Here is a 20,667-nt window from a genome sequence, read left to right as displayed (position 1 = left end):
TGATGCTATGAAATGTGGTCCTGCACCCACAGCTTGGCCACAAGGCTCTTCTTGACAGACCACAGACTGATCCAGAAAGGCAAACCTTTCCATGGTTCTGGGTAAAGGTTGCCCAGTTTCACAACGGTGGCGATTCGTATATGCTGAGCTAAAAACGGGTTCCCGATGACCTACTAATGAGTCATTATAGGTTACTAAAATTTTATGTCAAGTTAGAGTCAGTCAACCAATCTTTACTGAGCACCTACGATGCGCCAGGCACTAAGTGCTGGAGTCAGGGCAGCGCACAAGAAAGAGCTGCAACCCCGTGGAAGCTCAGCTTCTGGCACTTGCCGCCGTGTGTCCGGACTTGGAGTCAGTCTTGCATCGGGAAGTTTGGCTGCCTTGCTGCATAGGCCAGTGTTTGAAAGCTCTTGCTATGAATTGCACAAGATGAAAATGAAGATTTTACTGGAAAGTGAGAACTGCTACATCAGTGGACTGTCAAAAATGTTTTGGAATTACTGCTCTTAAACATTTTTACCTTCCCACTCATCAGTGCAAGCACTGTGAAAAGGGTCTATGCCTAGTACTGCCTGAACGTATGTGCCTCATCAGATCATTCTTTGCAGAAAGCAGAAACGAGTTGCATGCAGTTCCATGGATTCTTTCCATATTGTTGGTCTAATTCTAGTACATTACATACCTATATCAGACAATGGGGTTATGTTCTGTCAGTGTTTTAGATCACTGATTCTCTTAGCAAGCATGAACTGAACACCCACCCTGGGCAGCCTTATCCTGGGTTCTATGCAGTCAGAGACAAATCAGTGGGACCATTGACCTGGAGGAGTTAACCACCAAAGACACATTTTTAATGAGTTCCTGGGTCTGATATAAATATCTCCCTTTAACCAAAAGAGATGTGCAAGGTGGCCAGGAATTTTTTCTCCAGGGCCTCTGGTGATGTGACTTGGGAGCTGTCAGGGTGAGACTCAAGTCCCCTTCTGCACCAAGGGTCCCAGGAGGGATTTCAAATAAAGGGTAGGGGTGGGGAGAAGAAAGGAAAGTAGAGAGAGTGGAGCCAAGCTGTATTGTTGTTGGTTGGTGGCTGGTGAGTGTGTAGGTTGGGTAATTAATATTTTGCAAAGTAGCTGGATTCTGATCAGGAAAGTCAGGTACTGTCCATATGAGTTTGCTAGGGCTGTTATAACAAGGTACCACAAAGTGAGTGGTCCAAACAACAGAAAATTTTGTCTCACATTCTAGAGGCCAGAGGTCCAAGATCAAGGGGTGAGCAAGCTTGGCTCCTGAGGGCTATTGAAAGGGGCTGTTCCAGGCTCTCTCCTTGGCTTGTAGATGACCTTCTTCACCCTCACACAGTGTTCTCCCCATACCACGCTCTCTGTCCCATTTCCTCCTCTTATAAGAACACCAGCCATGTTGGAATAGGGCTGACTGCAATGATCTCATTGTAACGTGATTACCTCTGTAAAGACCCTATTTCCAAATAAGGTCCCATTCTGAGGTATGGGGGGTTAGGACTCCAACATATGAATACCGAGGACAAATGCAACCCACAATACTGTCAACAGGACTTTTCAGACTGCAGGATCAGTGAGCCTCAACCAGCACTCTTTGAATGAAGTAGAAAAGAATAGACTCGGTGTTCAGGGGCCTCCCAAATAGTAGAGGAAAGTATCACTTCACTTTGATTGTGTGTGTGTGTGTGTGTGTGTGTGATGCCTAGTGTGTCACAATTTAAAGATACTTCTAACTTCGGGTCATGGTCAGAAGTGTGAAAGTCACTACTGCTTGAGAAGTATAAAACCCAGAAATAGTTTCAATCCCTGAATCTCCTACCCTATGGAGACTCACCTCCCCACTGTGGTTTGCATCTACAGAATATCACGATCGAAGGGGCATCTGTAGTTGACGGTGATAATGCAGCCACGAACGGTCTGATACACATCATCAACAAGGTACACGCTTGCAACCTTCCACAAGTACAGCATCTCTTCTGACTTCATTTATTTGTTCTCCTGCACATATCTTTGGTGGGGCAGGTGGGGGTGGGGGTTGGGGGTCGAGGGGGTAGTGGAAATACCTACCTCTAACGGAAGAGTACCTGTGTTGTGCTCCATGAGTTAAAACTGCTTAGAGGTTCTATACATCCAGTCAGACTCATTTGTTAACTTACTCAGTCTATATTCGGCAAGTGTGGCCCACATATATTATATTTCTGATTTATGTGAACATCTTAATCAAGAGCTGGAAGAGAGGCAAGTGGTTATGTATTATTTTTCCTCTCCCCTTTCTGCATTATTGCACCCTAAAAAGATAGGATAAGGAAGCCCTAGGGAAAAAAACGCAAAAGGTCAAAAAAAGTATTCTGAAATTTTCATTTTCTTCTAAGACACAATGCAACAGTATTCAAAGGTATGAAAAAGAAAAAAAAAAAAAAAAGGGTAGGGCGCCTTGGGGGGCCATTTTGGTTAGGCAACTCCTTCGGCTCAGGTCATGATCCTGGAGTCCCGGGACCGAGTCCCGCATCGGGCTCCCTGCTCAGCAGGGAGTCTGCTTCTCCCTCTGACCCTCCCCCCTCTCATGTGCTCTCTCTCTCATTCTCGCTCTCTCAAATAAATAAATAAAATCTTTTTTAAAAAAGTGTAGCGGGAAATGGGGTTTTAAGCTATCCTATAATTTTAGGTTACTATATTAGGATTTTCATTGAAAATTAAGGTTAGAATTTAGGGTATATTGCGAACTTTTGAAAGGTAGAAGATTGGAAAAAACAATTAACTAATAGCATTTTAACTAAAATTATCCTCACTTGCCACTTCTATACTCACTTTTGATTAAATTTACAGAAAAGGTCAATTATTTCTGTGCAGAAAAGAGAAGCTATTTGTAAGATGCCTGGGTGCATTATTTTGCAAAAAAAAAAAAAAACAAAACCTTATAATTCCCTTGTATTACCAAGAAACATTAAGGAAAACCACATTTTTGAGCAAGTGATCACTTGCAGGGAACTATTTTGGATTTCTGACTTCTTATGATGCAAATGAACATTACTTACCAAGGGTATTTTTCTTCTCCAATCCTGGCTTTCCTACTAAAAACCTATGAAAAACCTTTTTAAAAAACATTAAATTACCTCTCCTTATTTACATTTCTGATGGCCACACCTTGTTAGTACAATGGCCCCTCAACCCATCTCCTGTCCTGATCGTTATTATCATGGGGCCAATTCAAGTCTCACCTCCTCCTCGAAGGCTTCCCTGATCCCTGCAGCCCATATCATCAAGGATGGCATACAGAATCTGGGTACCAGCCCATAGCAAGCTATGTGAACTTAGGCAAGCAACATAACCTCTCTGAGCCTCATTTTTCTTCCCCAGGGAGAACGAAACAACACCCTCTCTCACTCTCTCTTGGTGCCTACTGCCTAGCAGGCTTTCCCTCAATAAATGTTGGTTTTACTCCTTTCTTCCTCCCCTATAGTTCCATGGGATTTAGGGGTGTAGAACTCATTCGGCACCCTGTGCCCTCTTGTACTGATAGTTCTTCCTCATGGTATAGTCCCGGACCCCCACATGATGGCATATCCTTGGTGGGGGGCGGGGGCTGTGTCTCTGTGTCCCTCGTCAGCATTGGCACCTAGTCTCGTACACAGTAATAGTGGTAACTAGAATGATTGACAGCGCCGTAGGTACCAGCCCTGTACAATATATCATGTCACATTATCTCGTGTGATTTTTACCACAACCCTAAGACAGTAAATGCGACTGTCCTCACTTCACAAATGAGGTGAGTAAGGCTCCTCAGGGTTAAGTAACTGGATTGAGGAGGAAGTGATGTGACCACAAAAGATTCCTGGATGCCTGCCAACTGGTCCGAGTCCTCTGCTTAGCCTCCGGGTTGCACTGGCTCCCTAAGGACCCCCTACACATGCCCTTGGACACTGTAGTCACCTTTGCTAAGGCCACCATGAACACGTGTGCTGGTCGTGCCCTGCATATCCGTGCCTGTCCCAAGGGTGGCGTGGGGCTAACCCCCAGCCCACTTCACTCCCCAGGCTACGCACCCCCGTTTGGTGTTGCCAACCGTCAGAGGAAAATGTGCCCTTTGTTAAATTTGCAGAGGCACTCTGTGGACAAGCAGTGGTCCTTATCATCGCATCTGGTCATGTGACATGAGCCTACCTACCGGAGGGCAGCAAGTCCTATGGACACATGCTAACAGAATCTGGGGACTTCCTTTCCTAGGTTCTGGTTCCCCAAAGAAGCCTATCTGTCTCCTTGCCAAACCTGCTCACCCGGCTAGACCAGATGCCCGACTATTCCATCTTCCGGGGCTACATCATTGTAAGTACCACGTTCGCTGCACGACCTGCTGGCTCGGGGTACCTGCACAGGGGAATCCCTCACGCGTTTTTGTCTCTTGCCCCCACAGCAGTATAACCTGGCCAGTGCGATCGAGGCAGCCGACGCTTACACAGTGTTTGCTCCAAACAACGAGGCCATCGAGAATTACATCCGGGAGAAGAAAGTCACAACTCTAGTAGGTATTGGGAACAATAACCAGGAAAATTATTTCTGAACATTCAAACTCAACGTTTTTCAATCCATCAATCAGGGACCATTCTACTCTCTCATCAGAGCTTCCTGGTCCGTGTCCGGACACTTAAGGTAAACTTGCGCAGGGACTTTCTCCGCCCGTGTGTTTCATTCACACCCCTGGGAGCACACAGTCAGGCCCCTACACGAGGATGCAGGTGTCCCAGGAAGCTGGGAGGATCCTCCTGGTCACCCTCCTTCTCCGCCCCGGCCTCCCTGGTCCCCTGAGATGCCAGCGGCAGGGATGAGGAGGGAGTGGGTCATCTCTGTCTTTCTCCTCTGCTCCCCACTTCCGTCCTCCCTGATTCCTAACATCGGGGGCTAGACAGTCCTAACATCGGGGGCTAGACAGTCCGAATTTGTCAAAGGATTTTGTCAAAGAATACAAAGCTCCAGTCATGCCACTCCATGCCTTAAAACCCTTGGGTGGATCCCCATTTCTTGCAGGACTGAGTTCAGGCTACACCTGCCCAGGTATTTAAGGCCTCCGTCAACTGGCCGCCATTCATCTTCTATTCAGTGGTGGCTCCAGAATTTTCACTTAGGAGCCGGGGTTGCCCTGCTCCCAGCCCCCACGATGGGAGGACATGTTTGAAGCTGTATTTGCACAGCAAACACACTATTTTCCCTTATATCTTCAAATAAGGTGCCTGAGACAGAGACGCTAATAAAATGTGGACAGACCCTTGAAGTCCTCTAAGCCGTCCTTGGGCCCACCTGTTCTCTGCAGAAACCCCCTGATCTAACCAGAGTGATGGTCTCAGAGACCCTAAATAAGCCAAAGGGGTGTTGGATGCCTTTGTTCATATCCACCCACACATAGAGACCCACAAGTGCACATGTGTGCATGCACACAAACACACGTACATGCACACACTGCCCCCTCAATCAGAAAGCCTGCCCTTCTGCCTTCACTACCTCCAGAATCGCCCCATCCATTCTTCAAGTCCAGTCTGGCCTCCTCAGGGAAGCTGGCTCACCACCCGAGCCAATAGAAAATCTCTCTTGTCTCCGAGTTCAGACCATCTGCATGCCCTTCAGCATCTATATGGTGTGATGAGTTGTCCTTTCAAGTGAGCAGGCCTTAGCTCACCAAGGAGCTTATAAAGTCCATAAAGGCAGGGACAGTGTCCTACACTTTTGTAACGGACATGAGAAACAAGCAGGGCTCCTGGGAGGGGTCAGAAATCACTTTCATCCTGTCTCCCCTGCCCTGCCCCAGTCCCTGTGAACCCGTTCAGTGGAAAATATTCTTTTCCTGCCTCCCCGATGCTTTGGTGGTTCATTAGAGACCCCACGCACCACTGTGGTCTCTGACTGCTGTCCTCTTGACCTGAGTGCATGCGCCCTAGCCCTATAGTCATCAATCTCCTCCTCGGCCCTAAGCATCCAGAGCCCACCTCCAGCTTCTCCCCTGGGGAAGCCTCTCTGTCCCGCTAGGCCGCTATCTAAGATAGAACCTAAGGCCCCGGTTCTCTGCAACCTTGCCACACCTCTGGCCCACAGGACACATGTCCTTTCCTGTCCCAAGCCGGCACTGTGAATGGTGGCCTGTCTCAGTGCAGGGACACACCTCTGCCCTCCCAGTGGATCAACCTGCCAGCCATCCGTGGAGTGAGATTGCTCAGGCCTGAGTACGACCCCAGTCCCACAGGGCACCGTATCTGCCACCAATCTCGTTCTTCAAAACATCCCGTCAAATCTCCTCTTGTGGTCCCTGGGGTGAAAGGCAGGCTGGGGTGTGGGGACTCTCTCTTCATAACACTTCTCTTGAAAGAAATCATCTTTGAAACCCTCCCTTAAGCTTCATGCCCTCAGTCCGGGTTTTAGGGTCCTATCAGGAGTTGTGGACCATTCCACGTGGAAGACTGGCCATGTGGGAGGTGATGTGTCTCAGATTTAGTATTTAATATCTACTGCGTCCTGATGCCTCGGTCAGGACCTTACAGTTCAACAAGCTATTGCTCTGGTAATTCCCACAGTGCTGGGCATGCTGGGGGCAGCCCAGTCAGTGACTGGGGCTTGGCTGACCTGTGGGTTGACTTTCACTTCTGTGTGCTGCCCAGGGGGAGGACGTACTCAGGTATCACGTGGTCTTGGAGGAGAAACTCTTAAAGAATGACCTGCACCACGGCATGCACCGGGAGACCATGCTGGGCTTTTCCTACCTCCTCGGCTTCTTTCTCCACGATGAGCAGGTGCGACCCTTTTACTTAAAACCCAGGAGGGAGTGTCTTAGCTCCTATCATCTGTCATCACTTCCATGTTGGAATAATCTCACTGGTGCTTCCTAAGCCTTATCTACAAAAGACAGTTGTCTGTCTTTCACCATAAAAAGCAAAGAGACTGCCAAGCTCCCCAGCTCACCCTCCCTGTTACCGGCATTCAGATAATGGGTGTGGGCTTTACTGATCATGGTATTTGAATTCCAGCACTCACAAGTGCCCTCTGACACTGGATCCTAACAAACCCAACAGACAGTCCCCAAGCAGTCTCTAAGATAGAAGGGTACCTGGCCGCAAAACCCAACTCCCAGGATGTGGCCCTGACTCCACGGGGCCAAGTGACATGTGGGATCCAGCAGCCGAGTGAAAAATGTCGTGATTGCTTGATCGCACAGACCCGAGGTCCTAGGACCAGCTGACCCCCACACCAGTATCCCAATATCTATCTCACACAACCACTAAATATTTCAGTGTTCAGAATTCATGAAAAAGAATTGATGAGACTAAATGTGTAAAGTATTTCAAGTATAATTCTAATGACATATTTCAAACATCAAGGAAGAAGATTGGTTTATGAAAATTCAACAAGAAACTCACAGTGTAACTCATGTAAATTCTCATAAGAAAAATTAATAAAAACAAATTATTGCTTAAGATAAACTAAGCACATGTTAAGAGGAAGAAAGTTTAATCACTGACATTTTTTAGCATTAATATTATTTGGTCCTTTTAAAAAGTGCAATGTTAAAACAGTATTCTCTGTGGTATCATCATTGAACCACAAGTGAGGCTTTGTGGACATTTTGTTTCAACCTGCTTGGGTAAAATAAGAGCCTAACTCTTCTTTACTTCCAAATATTTTCCTCCCACTCCTGTGAATAATCCCACCTGTTATGGAATAACTTTGAGGAGATCCTTTTAAATACATTTTCTTATTTTTCCTGGTAAGGCAACTTTTTATTGGTAAAGAACTTAGATTTTTTTTTTGTTTTTATCCATATCATTTCTTACTTCATCACATACAGATGAATTTTCTAATGCAGTTAGTTGAATCAATTTCAACTCTGTCCTGTTTATTTTCCATTTGTTTGGAAATTCTTTGATCTAGAGCAATTTTACACTAGAGGCTTTTAACTCACAATAAACAGTTCTACCTCACAGTCGAGATTTTGCTTTTATCCATAACCCATTTACTTTCTCTTAGGACAACGGAGTTTTATGAAAAAGCTCTCTAACCCAGTAAACTTGTGTTCAAATAAAAATTTTAATGCAGCCCATAATTCTCTGGGTACATCTCACAAAGAAAATGATTCAGACTTTTTTTAATGTCAAATCAACAGTATTATAGCATCAGAAGTTATGTCAGTTTGATATTTTTGAAATAGCTCAGTATCTCAGAATTCTGGAAGTTTGTGCTGCAACCACCATTTGACAGCACCTGTAAGGTTCCCTGCTAGTTTTCCAAATCTACACAGACGCTAGAAGACCTCTGTGGAGCTCAGCCATGATTTATCTCAACACCCAATGGAAATTCACCTGACTCCCAAGTAAATCATAAGGGATTTTAACATTCCATGGGAGTTCAAATTTCAGCACTTAAAAGAGTCATTTTAATATTGCTGTTGTGGGGAGTTTGGGGATGTTATTAATCATTTTTAAACCCTTTTTGGATACAAACTTAACATTTTCTTAGTACAATAAAGATTCCCCCTTCTCCCAACTCACACCTACACATACACACACACACTCTCTCTCTCTCTCTCTCTCTAATTTATTTTTTAATTTTTTTTAAGATTTTATTTATTTATTTGACAGAGAGAGACACAGCGAGAGAGGGAACACAAACAGGGGGAGTGGGAGAGGGAGAAGCAGGCTTCCCGCGGAGCAGGGAGCCCGATGTGGGGCTCGATCCCAGGACCCTGGGATCATGACCTGAGCCGAAGGCACACATTTAACGACTGAGCCACCCAGGCGCCCCTCTCTCCCTAATTTTTTAAAGAACTATTTGTTCCCAATTATATTAGTTATATTAAATGAATGGATGAATGGATTCACTTGTTTTGTATTACTCAATCATTAAAGTAGCCTTCCCTAAAAAATTCAAAACAAAACAAATTGCAACTCAGAGTTGAATTTGAGTTAGCAGCATATAATGCAGAACCTCTGAGCACTTGCCACACACTGGGAAATGATACTATCTGGTGGAACGCTTTTCACAAACAAAAACACTTAAAAAATGCTAGTTATTTTTATTCTTAAATACCTGTTGCTTGGCCTTTCTAAGGGTTGCTTACAAACTGACCATAGAGATGTGCTGAAAGGCCATTGAGTTTCCTTCTCCATGCCTTGGTTTTGGAAGGCATTCAAACCTCCAGGACCCCCAGTCCACAGCACAGGGGAGCACACCCCATGGAGCCATTTTGCTGATGGGACTCACATAACAATCATAATTCAGAATTCTTCAAGCAGTCATAAACCAACTAATGTGAGGGGTGGAAAGAAACCTTAGAGATGATCTAGAACAGCCTCTTCTTTTACAAAAGAGGAAATTGAGATTCAGAGAGGAAAAGCAACCGGCCCAAGGTCACACAACAAGATGGTGCCAGATGCAGGACTGTTACTTAGACTCTCCTCCCCAAGAGCTCTTTCCACTACGGAGTGCTACCTTCCAGGTGAATACTGGAATATCTCTGAGACTGTTGGGATAGTGAGAGGCTCTAATCCCTATCGTTGCTATTTCCCTTGAAATCACTACAGTCAAACTCACATTCAACCCTCCTGTTTACAGCTCTACGTAAATGAGGCCCCAGTAAACTACACCAATGCGGCCACTGACAAGGGAGTGATCCATGGCTTGGGGAAAGTTCTGGAAATTCAGAAGAATAGATGTGATAATAACGACACTACTATTGTACAAGTAAGTTATATCCAAGGCCGATGATGCACCTGTTTGTTTCGTTTTTTATAAATTTTTTAAGCGTAAAGGTCATCTATCGGGACATCTCAATTTGGTTCAAAAACACACTGAGTGAGCATCTCTGATGTATGAAGAAGCAGAATCCACTTGACTCTACAAAGATAAATGAGACATGATCCCTGCCCTCAGTGGGCTCACAGTCCAGTGCAATGAATTGTACCTTGGGTGCCTGGGAACTTCCCTGGAGGGTTGTATTGAGCAGGATCCTCAAGCCATGGTCTTCCTCAGTGGGAAACATGCCACGCCTGACATAGGCGCAGAGAGGGGGGCTATGGTGCACCTATGGCAGGTATTGGCCAAGCCTGGTCTACTGGGAGAGAAAATAGGGAGCTGCATTATTTCGGTGTAACAGAGGATTCGGTAACAGAGCGTTTTCACTCCAGTCCATGGGATGGTGTAGGGTCTTTCCGTAATAGTAATAACTGCTGACATTTGGGGGCACTTATTATGTGCCAGGCACTGCACATATTTTATATTGTTATAATGGTTTTATATGGGTTAATACACGTTACATGTATTAATCCGTCCTCACAACACCCTACAAAATAAGTACTATTACTATCCCCATTCTACAGATGGGGAAAATGAGCCACAAAGAGGTTAAGTAATGTACCCAGGTTCACAGAACTAGAAAGTGGCAGACAAAGAGTTCAAATCCAGGCAGTCTGGCCCCAGAGCCAGAACCGTGAACGACCACACTATCCTGTCTGGTGGGGGCCAAGTTAAGAACTAGTCACATTGGCCTCCTCCTGTTCTAGGAATGGGTCACATTTAAAAATTTCCATCATTCTTAAGTTGCGCTCATTGTTTTATAATAGTGTATATTATCTCCACGCTGAGTCCTCAGCTCCCAGGTGCTCCCAAGGGTTGACCAGATGAACTTCCCTAATATCTTTCTGAGTTTCAATTCTACATTCTAAAACCTTCAGCTCCAAGGTCTGTAAAATACTTGCAGCCTCACTTTGCACTAAAATTAAGAATGGTGAAATGTTCACTTTGCCTCTCTGTGTTTTACCAAGGGAAAATGTGGCAAGTGTCTCCAGCAGCCAGTCTGCCCATTTGGAACTAAACAACTAGTAAGTATTTTGTCTGCTTTGATAAAATAGTTTCCAGATTCCAGGATGTCCAAATTAGAAAATGAACCTCAAAAAAATGAAAGAAAGAAAATGAACTTCAAGCATACCTCATTTTCACTGCCCTCAATTCCTGTACTTGGTTTTAATTTAATCTTACCATCACATGTGCATCTTTCTAAAGTCTTGAATCTTTTTTTGGACCAAAGCATAATTTAATTAATACATAAATAGAAGCTGGGATTCACATCAGTTGATACACAATACAGGAAGGCATTTTTCACTTTCTACATCTTTCAGTCCTGGAAGCCAGTTGAGGACAAGAGCAAGAAATCTTATCAGAGAAGGGCAGACTCCATAACCAAAACCACATCCAATCTGGATGAGTTTCACCTGCCTGATTTCCTTTTATAGTTGAACTTACAACTCTCTCTAAGAAACAGATGGCAAACTTGGGAGAAGTAAACATGTCTTTGAATTAATTACCAATGTTTCTTGTAGCTATTTATTGCAAAAGCTACTTCCGATAATGTTCCAATCATTACAAAAAAATAGATGCTTATGCACCTCTCAAAGCATGCGAATAAGAATTTCTGATGATACCAATGCTGATTCTCTCACTAGAGTTTAATCTTGTTATTACAGGATAATTTTATCTACAATTCTTCCAAACCTGAGTTAGTTTTCTAGACAAAAGTTCTTTTTACGGAGTACCACCTTAAGGTATAATAATTTGGATTTTGCCACCTGTTCGGTTCTGGCAACCAACATTGTGGTTTTGTGTCTTCTTCCCCTACAAAGCAACTCCAAGAAGCCAACCCCCTCCCTTTCCAGAACATTTCAGTGGGAGAAACAGCAATATGTCACCCACCTACTTGCCCTTAGAGATTGGAACTTTTCCCTCACCCGAAAGCTGATATAATCATTTCTATTTCATAGGGTGAAGAGATAAGGAGATGTATCTATACCATTTATTTCATGGGCAAGCGAACCCTGTTCATTGGATGCCGGGCAAAATGTGTGAAAACCATCATTGTGAGTATAACGACTGAATCGCCCTTCCACTTCCTGCAGCAGCGTGGGGGCAGTTTTATCATATGTCACACTTTTCAGATGCCTTCACATCTATTCCTTCTGCCTCTCCTCCTCCTCATCATCATCCTCATTGTCATTGTCATCGTCATGCAAGGTAGCAGTGGTAGCAGGAAAACTCAGGACAGCAGGAAGTCAGGAAACGGGGAAAAGCTGCAATATTCAGTTGCATGGTGAGGAAGCTGAAAGACTGGGAGCCTAGGAAGACTTTCTCGTTGTCACAACGGGGACGGAGACAGCCAGCTTCCTAAGGAAAGAGACGGTGCACGTCTGCACGGCTGCTTTGGAATCTGCAGGAACCTTCTTTATAACTTCCTGTCCTGCCTCTTCCCCAGAAGACTAGCCATAGCCTCTGCCTGTCCCACAGAAACAAGGTGGTTTGGCCCTTAAGCTGCAGAGCTTGGGGCTGCAGAAGAGTCTGTGGGGTTTTGGGGTCTTGTTTTCCAGTATCCAGAAATGTTTTATTGGAACACAGCCATGCTTATCCATTTATTTTTTACTGAAGTATAATTAACATACGATGGTATATTCGTTTCACGTGTACAACACAGTGATTCAATAATTCTATATGTGGAACCTAAAAACAAAACAAAGGAACAAAGAAACAAACCAAAAAACAACAACAAAAAAAAACCAGACTCTTAAACACAGAGAACAAACTGGTGGTTGCCAGAGGGGAGGTTGGCGGGGAGGAGGGGAGATGAGTGAAATAGGTGGTAGGGATTATGAGGTACAAACTTCCAGTTATAAAATAAGACAGAGATGAAAAGTGCGGGCTAGGGAATATAGTCAGTAATCAAGTAGTAACGTTGTATGGTGACAGATGGTGTCTGCACTTATTGTGCTGAGCACTGAGTAATGTAGACATGGGTGTGTTAGTGCCCTCAAGAATAGAGCCATCTGGGGCGCCTGGGTGGCTCAGTGGGTTAAGCTTCTGCCTTCAGCCCAGGTCATGATTGGGGATCCTGGGATCGAGCTCCCTGCTCCTGGGGAGTTTGCTTCTCCCTCCCCCCGGGCTCCTCCCCGCCCATGCACTCACGCATGCGAGCGCCCCGTGCTCTCAATTTCTCTCTCTCTCTCACTCTCTCAAATAAATAAACAAATCTTTTTTTTAAAAAAAGAATAAAAGCATCAGTGATGTGGATTAAGGAGTGCACTTATCATGATGAGCAATGAATAATATATAGAATTGCTGAATCACTATATTGTATACCTGCAACTAATATATTGTATGTGAACTATACTGGAATTAAAATTAAAAATTTAATTAAAACTTTTTTAAAAAAGAAGAAGAAAAAAGGCAGGCCCAGGCCAAGTGCACAGCCTGTAGGGCTTCCCTAAACTACAAGAGACTCACTTCTAAAATGTTCGAGGCTTCCCCTGCAAAGGCCTCTCCTGGCTTAGCAGCATGGGGATGAGTAACACACCAGGAAGGGGCCGGGGTCCCCAGTGGCATCACCTGCATTATTCTTTTTTTTTTTTTAAAGATTTTATTTATTTGTTAGAGAGAGGGCGTGAGCGAGCGAGAGAGTGAGCAAGGGTACAAGCAGGGGGAGCTGCAGGCAGAGGAGAAGCAGGCTCCCTGCTGAGCAAGGAGCCTGATGCGGGACTCGATCCCAGAGCCCTGGGATCATGACCTGAGCCGAAGGCAGACGCTTAACCGACTGAGCCACCCAGGCGTCCCCACCTGCATTATTCTTTTCTCTGTTCCTGCTGCCTCCTTTCCTGATGGTCTTCATCCTAGTCTCTCGCTTGCCTTTTTCCTTTCCCTCTTTCCTGCCTCCCCACTGCATCCTGCCCCTGGCGCCCTCCAGGCGCACAGCCCGCCCCACCAGCAGGATTTCCAGACCTCAACGGGGACAGAACCCACGGAGATGGAGGTGGGGCCTCGTCCCAGCCCAGCCTTGTCCCTCGGTTTCAGACGAGAGAATGCTGTGCGGGCTTCTTTGGTCCCCAGTGCCAGCCCTGCCCTGGGAAAGCCGGGAACGTCTGCTTTGGAAATGGGATCTGCTTGGACGGAGTGAACGGCACGGGTGTGTGTGAGTGTGGAGAGGGCTTCGCAGGCACAGCCTGTGAGACCTGCGCCGAGGGCAAGTACGGCGCCCACTGTGACCAAGGTGTGAATCCTCCTCCCTCCCCACCCAGCATGACCTCCCCACCCACTGTGGGAAAGTAGGGGGGGTGGCCATCTCCGCCCTAGCTCTTGGGCCAGGCTGGAACCCCACCTCTATTATCATGTGAATTGTGAGAATGTCTGTGTTGTGTAATTTGCATAGAACAGTGTTTTCCAAACATTTTCAATCACTAACTGGACCTGTTCCTTGACCTTCCCCAACCAACCAGGTTTCTGTGTTTGCCTGTGCACACTGATCCTCCTCATGGTTAGCCTCTCAGGTTTGGACATTGCTTGCTGGTTTGAAATGCCCGTTTGTGCACGGTATCTGGTTTAATCCACACAGGAACATTATGTACCCATTTTATAGACGAGTATATTAAGGCAGAGCTGAATGACTTCCCTTAAGGTCACACCTGGTGGGAAACAGAACTGAGGTTTGAATGCATATCTTGCTTGGCTCCAAAGACTTGCTCTTGAATCATGCAGTCCTTTACCTGAAGATTATTAATTCACCTTCCCAGTAAGCCACATGCTTTAAGCTGTTTTCACAAAAATCATCATCTGTTTGCATTTTCTGACCTTGTGCCCAAAGGAGGGCACATGGGAGGAATTTCCTAATCCATGATGAGAAAACAAGGCATTTTTTTTTCCTACCCTGCACTAAAAACCATAAATTGGACCTGACTATCACTGCTTTGTCATCAGCTTTCCAAGCCAGACAAAACCAGTATATAATTGAATCATTACAATTGGACCATATAATACATAGTTGCAACTGTAGAGCTGACTCTTTCTGTCATTTGGAAGCATCTTCTGCTTCCACTTGTGCGGGACTTCCTAACCTGCGATCCATAGATGACCTTCATGGAGTCTAGCGAAGTCCCAAACCTGAATGCTTTTCCCTGGGGGAAGGCATCCAAGGCTTTTAACCAGTTCTCAGAGGCTCACGGCGCTGCGTAGCACTGCTGCATAACAAAGGAATCGGCTTTTCTATGTTGTTAAAGAAGGCAGTGCCATCCCGGGTTTATACAAACCTAGTGGACAGACCTTAGGGAACAAACATGCTTCCGTACCAGGGCGTCGCACACGACCCTGAGTCCTCCGCTGAGCTTAGCTGAGGACACTCTCACCCTGCTTCGGTCACCAAGCCACAGTGCTACACTGTCCCACAACTGTGGTCTCTGTCAAATCATGACCCGACTCGACTCTTCTCCTGTGCCCCCTGCCCTTCCTGTGAATCCAGCCCTCCATTGAGGACAATGGTGCTCTGGAACCAGGTGGGAGAATGAAGTGCCCTTCATGCGAAGTGCCTCTTCATAGTAAATGGTAAGGAGTTCCGGAACACAGGTCAGAGGGCTAACAATTTATGGGCACTTTTCCACTTAGTGTGTTCTTGTGTTCATGGGAGATGCAACCAAGGACCCTCAGGCGACGGTTCCTGCAACTGCGACCTTGGCTGGCGAGGAGTGAGATGCGACACTGGTAAGGGCAAGCCCCTCAGTCCTTATGATGCGTTCTTAGCCTCGCTTCCCAGCAGCTACATTTCTGTCTTCCTAAAATAGAAAGACACCTTTAGGGGGCACCTGGGTGGCTCAGTCTATTAAGCGTCTGCCTTGGGACACCTGAGTGGCTCCGTCGTTAAGCGTCTGCCTTCAGCTCAGGTCATGATCCCAGGGTACTGGGATCGAGCCCCACATCGGGCTCCCTGCTCCGCGGGAAGCCTGCTTCTCCCTCTCCTGCTCCCCCTGCTTGTGTTCCCTCTCTCGCTGTGTCTCTCTCTGTCAAATAAATAAATAAATAAAATATTTAAGGACCAAAAAAAAAAAAAGTCTGCCTTCGGCTCAGGTCATGATCTCGGGGTTCTGGGATGGAGGCCCACGTCGGGCTCCCTGCTCAGTAGGGAGTCTGTCTCTCCCTCTCCCTCTGCCCCCCACCGCTTGTTGTCTCCCTCTCCCTCACTCTTATCTCTCAATAAATAAAATCGTTAAAAAGAAAAAAGAAATGACACCTTTATTACCTCCTTTGGCAATCAGAGTAGCTCCTACTTGCCACAAAAAGTTGCCACAAAATAAAGAAAAGCAGGGGCGCCTGGGTGGCTCAGTCGGCTGAGCATCCGACTCCTGATTTCGGCTCAGGTCATGACCTCAGGGTCGTGAGATCGAGCCCTTCACCGCTTGGCCCTCACCAGCAGCGAGGAGTCTGCTTGACATTCTCTTCCTCTCCCTCTCTGCCCCTCCCCCTGCTCATGCTCACTCTCTCTCTCTCTGTCCCTCAAACAAATAATAAATCTTTTAAAAAAGAAAAGAAAAGCAGAAAGAGAAAAATAAGAAATGCATTCCCACAGCAGGAACAAACTATCATTAATATTTTACATTAGCCTTCCAACCTTTTTCTAGGTGTATGTGGCTGAGACTGCGCTCTGCATAGTGTTATAGCCTACTTTTTCACTTCACAATATGTCATGGACATATTTCCATGTGAATAAATATCGGTAAATATCATTTTTAATTTTCATATAATATTCCATTATATGACTATACCACACTCTCTAAAACCAATTTTCTATTGTCATCATAATGCTGCAATGAATGTCTCATATATACATCTTTTGCATTTGTCTAACTAATTCATTCACTAATATTTCTCGAGATAGGATTTCTGAGTCAGAGGTTGGCACTTTGGGGGAAGGGTTTGCTATTTACTGCCAAGCTGTCCTTCAGAGAATATATCCATTTAATTTCCCACTAACAGGATCTGAACAGACCCATTTCCCCCAGCCCCCCCCCCCATGGCACTGATGTTTCTTTTTTTCTTTAAGATTTATTTATTTGAGAGAGAGAGAGAGCACGCAGGGCAGAAAGGGCAGAAGGAGAGGGAGAGAAAAACTTAAGCAGACTCCCCACTAAGCACAGAGCCCAACACAGGGCTCACCCCAAGGACCCTGAGATCATGACCTGAGCCGAAACCAAGAGTCAGACTCTTAACCAACTGTACCACCCAGGCACCCCTACACCGATGTTTCTTAATGTGCTCCAAGGATGGCCCTCCAGGCTCACTCTTCCTGCTTTCCTTACCGGGAAGAAAGACCCAGCCTACCCCCACCTGCTTACCCAACCTAGAAACCATCGGCTTGGCCTTCACGCCTTCCACTCCGGCTCCCTCACTCCCTCACTAGCATGTCTACCTTATTCTAACCTCCACCTCCCCTCCTGCTGCTCAGCCCTCGGCAAGAGACTTGTGATCTGTCCCTCTGCCCCCTGTCCCACCTTTCCCAATTGCATCCTCCACATTGCTGCTGGAGAGAACTTTCCAAAACACAGATGTCTTAGTTTGGGCTGCTATAACAAATACTGTAGACGAGATGGCTTAGAAGCAACAGAAATTTCTCTCTCACAGTTCTGGATGCTGGGAGTCTGAGAGCAGGTGCCAGCACTGTCTGGTTCTGGTAAGAATCCTCTTCTGGGTTGCAGACTGCCGATTTCTCGTGTCCTCACACGGCAGAAGAGGCCGGGGTGCTCTCTGGGATCTCTTTTATAAAGGCACCAATCCCATTCATGAGCACTCTGCCTTTATGACCTGACCATCTCCAAAGGCCCAGCCCCAATACCATCACACCGGAGATTAGGTTTCAGCATATGGATTTGGGGGGGAAAGAGGACACAAACATTCAGCCTGTAACCATAGGTAAGACCATATTTCCCACCCCCTCCCCAGGACCTGACAACCTGCTATGGTTCTTCATTGCCTCCAGGAGAAAATTCATTGCCTGCAAGAGAAACAGCTTAGCAGGGTGGAGTACAAGGCTCTTCACCAGTTGGCCCTCCCCCAGTTTTCCAGGCTGGTCTCTGTGCACACCCTGCACAAGGAGCTTCCAGCCTAGAAGCGGAAATAAATGTTCAATAGTGTTCAAAAACTAGTGGTACGAGAGCACAGAGGAAAGAGCCTCTAGGCTAGAGTGAGGAAGAGAACCCCCCTATCTGGGGCAAACACCCCCCTCCCAAGCTCATGGTAGACATCACTGAGGCCAGACAGGGGCGTCACATCTTGCTCAAAAGAGCCCAGCCTGTCGCCATTACCTACTCACTGAAGTTGGCTCAAAGGTTTAGAGCTCATTTCAGAGAGGAGGACCTAAAAGATGATTGAGTTTCAGTCGACAGAGAACGGAGTCGATAGAGATTTCAGTCGATAGAGAATGGAGAGGGAAGGGATTTCCAGGCTTAAGGAAGAGCATACATAAAGGCACAAAATCGCATTGCATCCATTCCAGCCTGCTGGAGCCTCTCACTGTTCCCTCTGACACAAAACAGACCGCTTTGACGGTCAAGTCTCTCTTTCCGGACTTTCCATGTGACTCGGCCAGCTCTAATGAGATATTATCCCAAAGGCTCTTAACACGAGCATCTTTCCCAAAGGATACTCTTTCTTCATCTCTAATGATTTCTTTCTGGATCCTCCCCTGCTGGGAAATATCTGTTAGCTGGGCATCCAAGGGCAAGAGCCTATGCTATTCCAGGAAATTTAGGAATGAATTGAGCTAATAGATAATAGGAACCTGCTGTGTGCCTGCCTGGCCCTGTATTATTTTTGCATATGCAAAAGAAAAAAAAGTTTAATATTAGTTATAATTAGGTTTTGCTTGTTTATATCACTCCGTAATAAAATGATGAAAAACTAGAAAGAATAAGGAACATAAGAAATATAAATGAAAGTAAAAAATCAGGCCCTAGTGAGGAACATGCATCAACATCCAGACCCTGAGGGAAGAGACTGTTTTACTCTCCCTGATTTTGCTGTGTGGCACAGAGCCTGGCACACAGTGGACAACTCCATCGGTATATTTGACCTTCCAGTTTGGCTGTGAGCTTCCTGGCAGCCCATGCAAAGAAAGGATTTACGAGGTCACAGAGTTTTACATGGTTCACATGATGCATATCATTACTTCTGAGGAATTCAATCTTTTCTTACCACCAAGTACTCAAAGAAAGTTCTTGAGGTAGGTTTAGTATGAAAGGACTGACCCAGCAATTGGTTCTCTTTCTCAGAGATCACAAAAGACGACTGCAATGGGATGTGCCACACCAGTGCCAAGTGCGTACCTCGGAGCTTTCTTTGGGGGTGATGCAAAGGGGGTCCTTTCCTAAGAGTGTCCACCTTGGGGTAGTCGTTTCCTGAGACCATTTCAGAAGAGTTAGGATAAAATTAAATATGAAATGAAAATTCCCTCTGAAAAGGCCACCATCACCTTGCCAGATGCAGCCTTTTAAACAAGCTGCCCCCTGAGTTACCTGGCCTGTTGGCAAAAATGCCAGTTGTTACCCTCAGTTCAAGCCACAGGGACTCTTTCAAAGAAGCCAAGGATAGGCAGTGCACCTGACCTTCATCCAACCTTGCTCCCGCCGCCAAGCCTTACTTGTTCAGACTTCAGCTTCATACTGCTAACTCCCAGAGGGGCTTCGTGGTTCATTAGTTAGCCCAGTAACTGGGCTTAGATCTGAATTCAACTCAGCCTCTGTCCTTTTCATTGTCTGCATGACCTTGAGTCAATTATTTTATGCTTCTAAGCCTCAGTTTCTCCATCTATAAAATGGGACTAATAACATCGGCTTGTTAGGGCTATTGGATATTGTGTAGGTTCTACAAAGTAATGTGCAAAGCACAGCTCCACATACATAAGTGGCTCTCTAAAGATTGGTAGCTACCCCGCCTATCCCTGGGCCGATGCCTGCATAGGCACACCTGCAGTTTTAGCTGCCCCTGGCGGGGCCGTGCTAGGAATGGCCTCTCCTTCCAACACTTGGGTAAGACCTTCGAGTGCCACATGGGAGCAGGAGCTGGGTGCTGGGGATGAAGAGGGTGGTGTTATAAGGTTTTTGTTTTTTGTGTTTTGTTTTCTTTTGTGGTTTTGTGTTTTTTTGTTGTTGTTGTTGTTGTTTTTCTTCTTTCACAAATAGCCCTTGCCCCTTCTCATTGCAGCTGCCTTCTCAATCCAGACGGCACAGCCTCGTGCAAATGCGCAGCAGGATTCCAAGGGAATGGAACAGCGTGCACAGGCAAGCGAGGAAGGGGTCTGCTGGGGGACACAAGACTACAGCACGAGCTGTTGAGAGGTCTGTGTTCCTGCAGACCGGCTGGGCAGCCGCTACCAGCCGCTGAGGGTGAACTGGATGTAACAGGACCACTGATTGGGCCCCGGGGCAAGAAAGCTACTGTTCACGGACCGGGCATGTGTTGGCTTAGGAATGGGTGGGTCGATTGCCCCGGTTTTCTTCTCCCAACAGCAGTTCACGGCCTTGACCGCAATTGAAATCACCTGGAGAACTTTAAAAACACTGGACTGATTGACCCAGGGTGTGGCCCAGGCGTGGGGACTCTGGAGTGGGCCAGGGGCTTGAATCCTGGTTCTTCCTCCTCCTACCCATGTGGCTTTGGGTGGGTCTTTTACCTGTTCTGAGCCCCCTCAGCTCGCTTATGAAGTAAACAAAAAACTGTGTCCCCTGCCGAGTGGTTTGGGGATGAAATGACCTGTCTGTACAATGGCAGAATGAGACAGCAGTTTAAAGTAGCCCCGGCATCAGACTTTCCTGGG

The 20,667-nt window shown here is 46.2% G+C and overlaps 1 protein-coding gene across 2 annotated transcripts in view; it reads left to right on the top strand.

Moving 5' to 3' along the window:
• The window catches only part of STAB2 (stabilin 2), a 145,236-nt gene that overhangs the window by 77,345 nt on the left and 47,224 nt on the right, over window positions 1-20,667 (top strand). For both annotated transcript variants that reach the window (XM_073900389.1, XM_073900388.1), the window contains exons 31-41: window positions 1,884-1,961; window positions 4,248-4,346; window positions 4,435-4,542; window positions 6,665-6,796; window positions 9,612-9,740; window positions 10,820-10,876; window positions 11,813-11,908; window positions 13,887-14,082; window positions 15,468-15,563; window positions 19,124-19,169; window positions 20,055-20,131. In XM_073900389.1, coding sequence (XP_073756490.1) covers window positions 1,884-1,961; window positions 4,248-4,346; window positions 4,435-4,542; window positions 6,665-6,796; window positions 9,612-9,740; window positions 10,820-10,876; window positions 11,813-11,908; window positions 13,887-14,082; window positions 15,468-15,563; window positions 19,124-19,169; window positions 20,055-20,131 — 1,114 coding nt within the window. The remainder of the gene's footprint in view (window positions 1-1,883; window positions 1,962-4,247; window positions 4,347-4,434; window positions 4,543-6,664; window positions 6,797-9,611; window positions 9,741-10,819; window positions 10,877-11,812; window positions 11,909-13,886; window positions 14,083-15,467; window positions 15,564-19,123; window positions 19,170-20,054; window positions 20,132-20,667) is intronic.

The sequence above is a fragment of the Callorhinus ursinus genome, unplaced genomic scaffold (assembly GCF_003265705.2).
Source record: "Callorhinus ursinus isolate GAN/ISIS: 27379988/994484 unplaced genomic scaffold, GSC_fseal_2.0 scaffold14, whole genome shotgun sequence".
NCBI classification, from domain to species: domain Eukaryota; kingdom Metazoa; phylum Chordata; class Mammalia; order Carnivora; family Otariidae; genus Callorhinus; species Callorhinus ursinus.
This window is presented reverse-complemented; position numbering and strand designations above follow the sequence as displayed.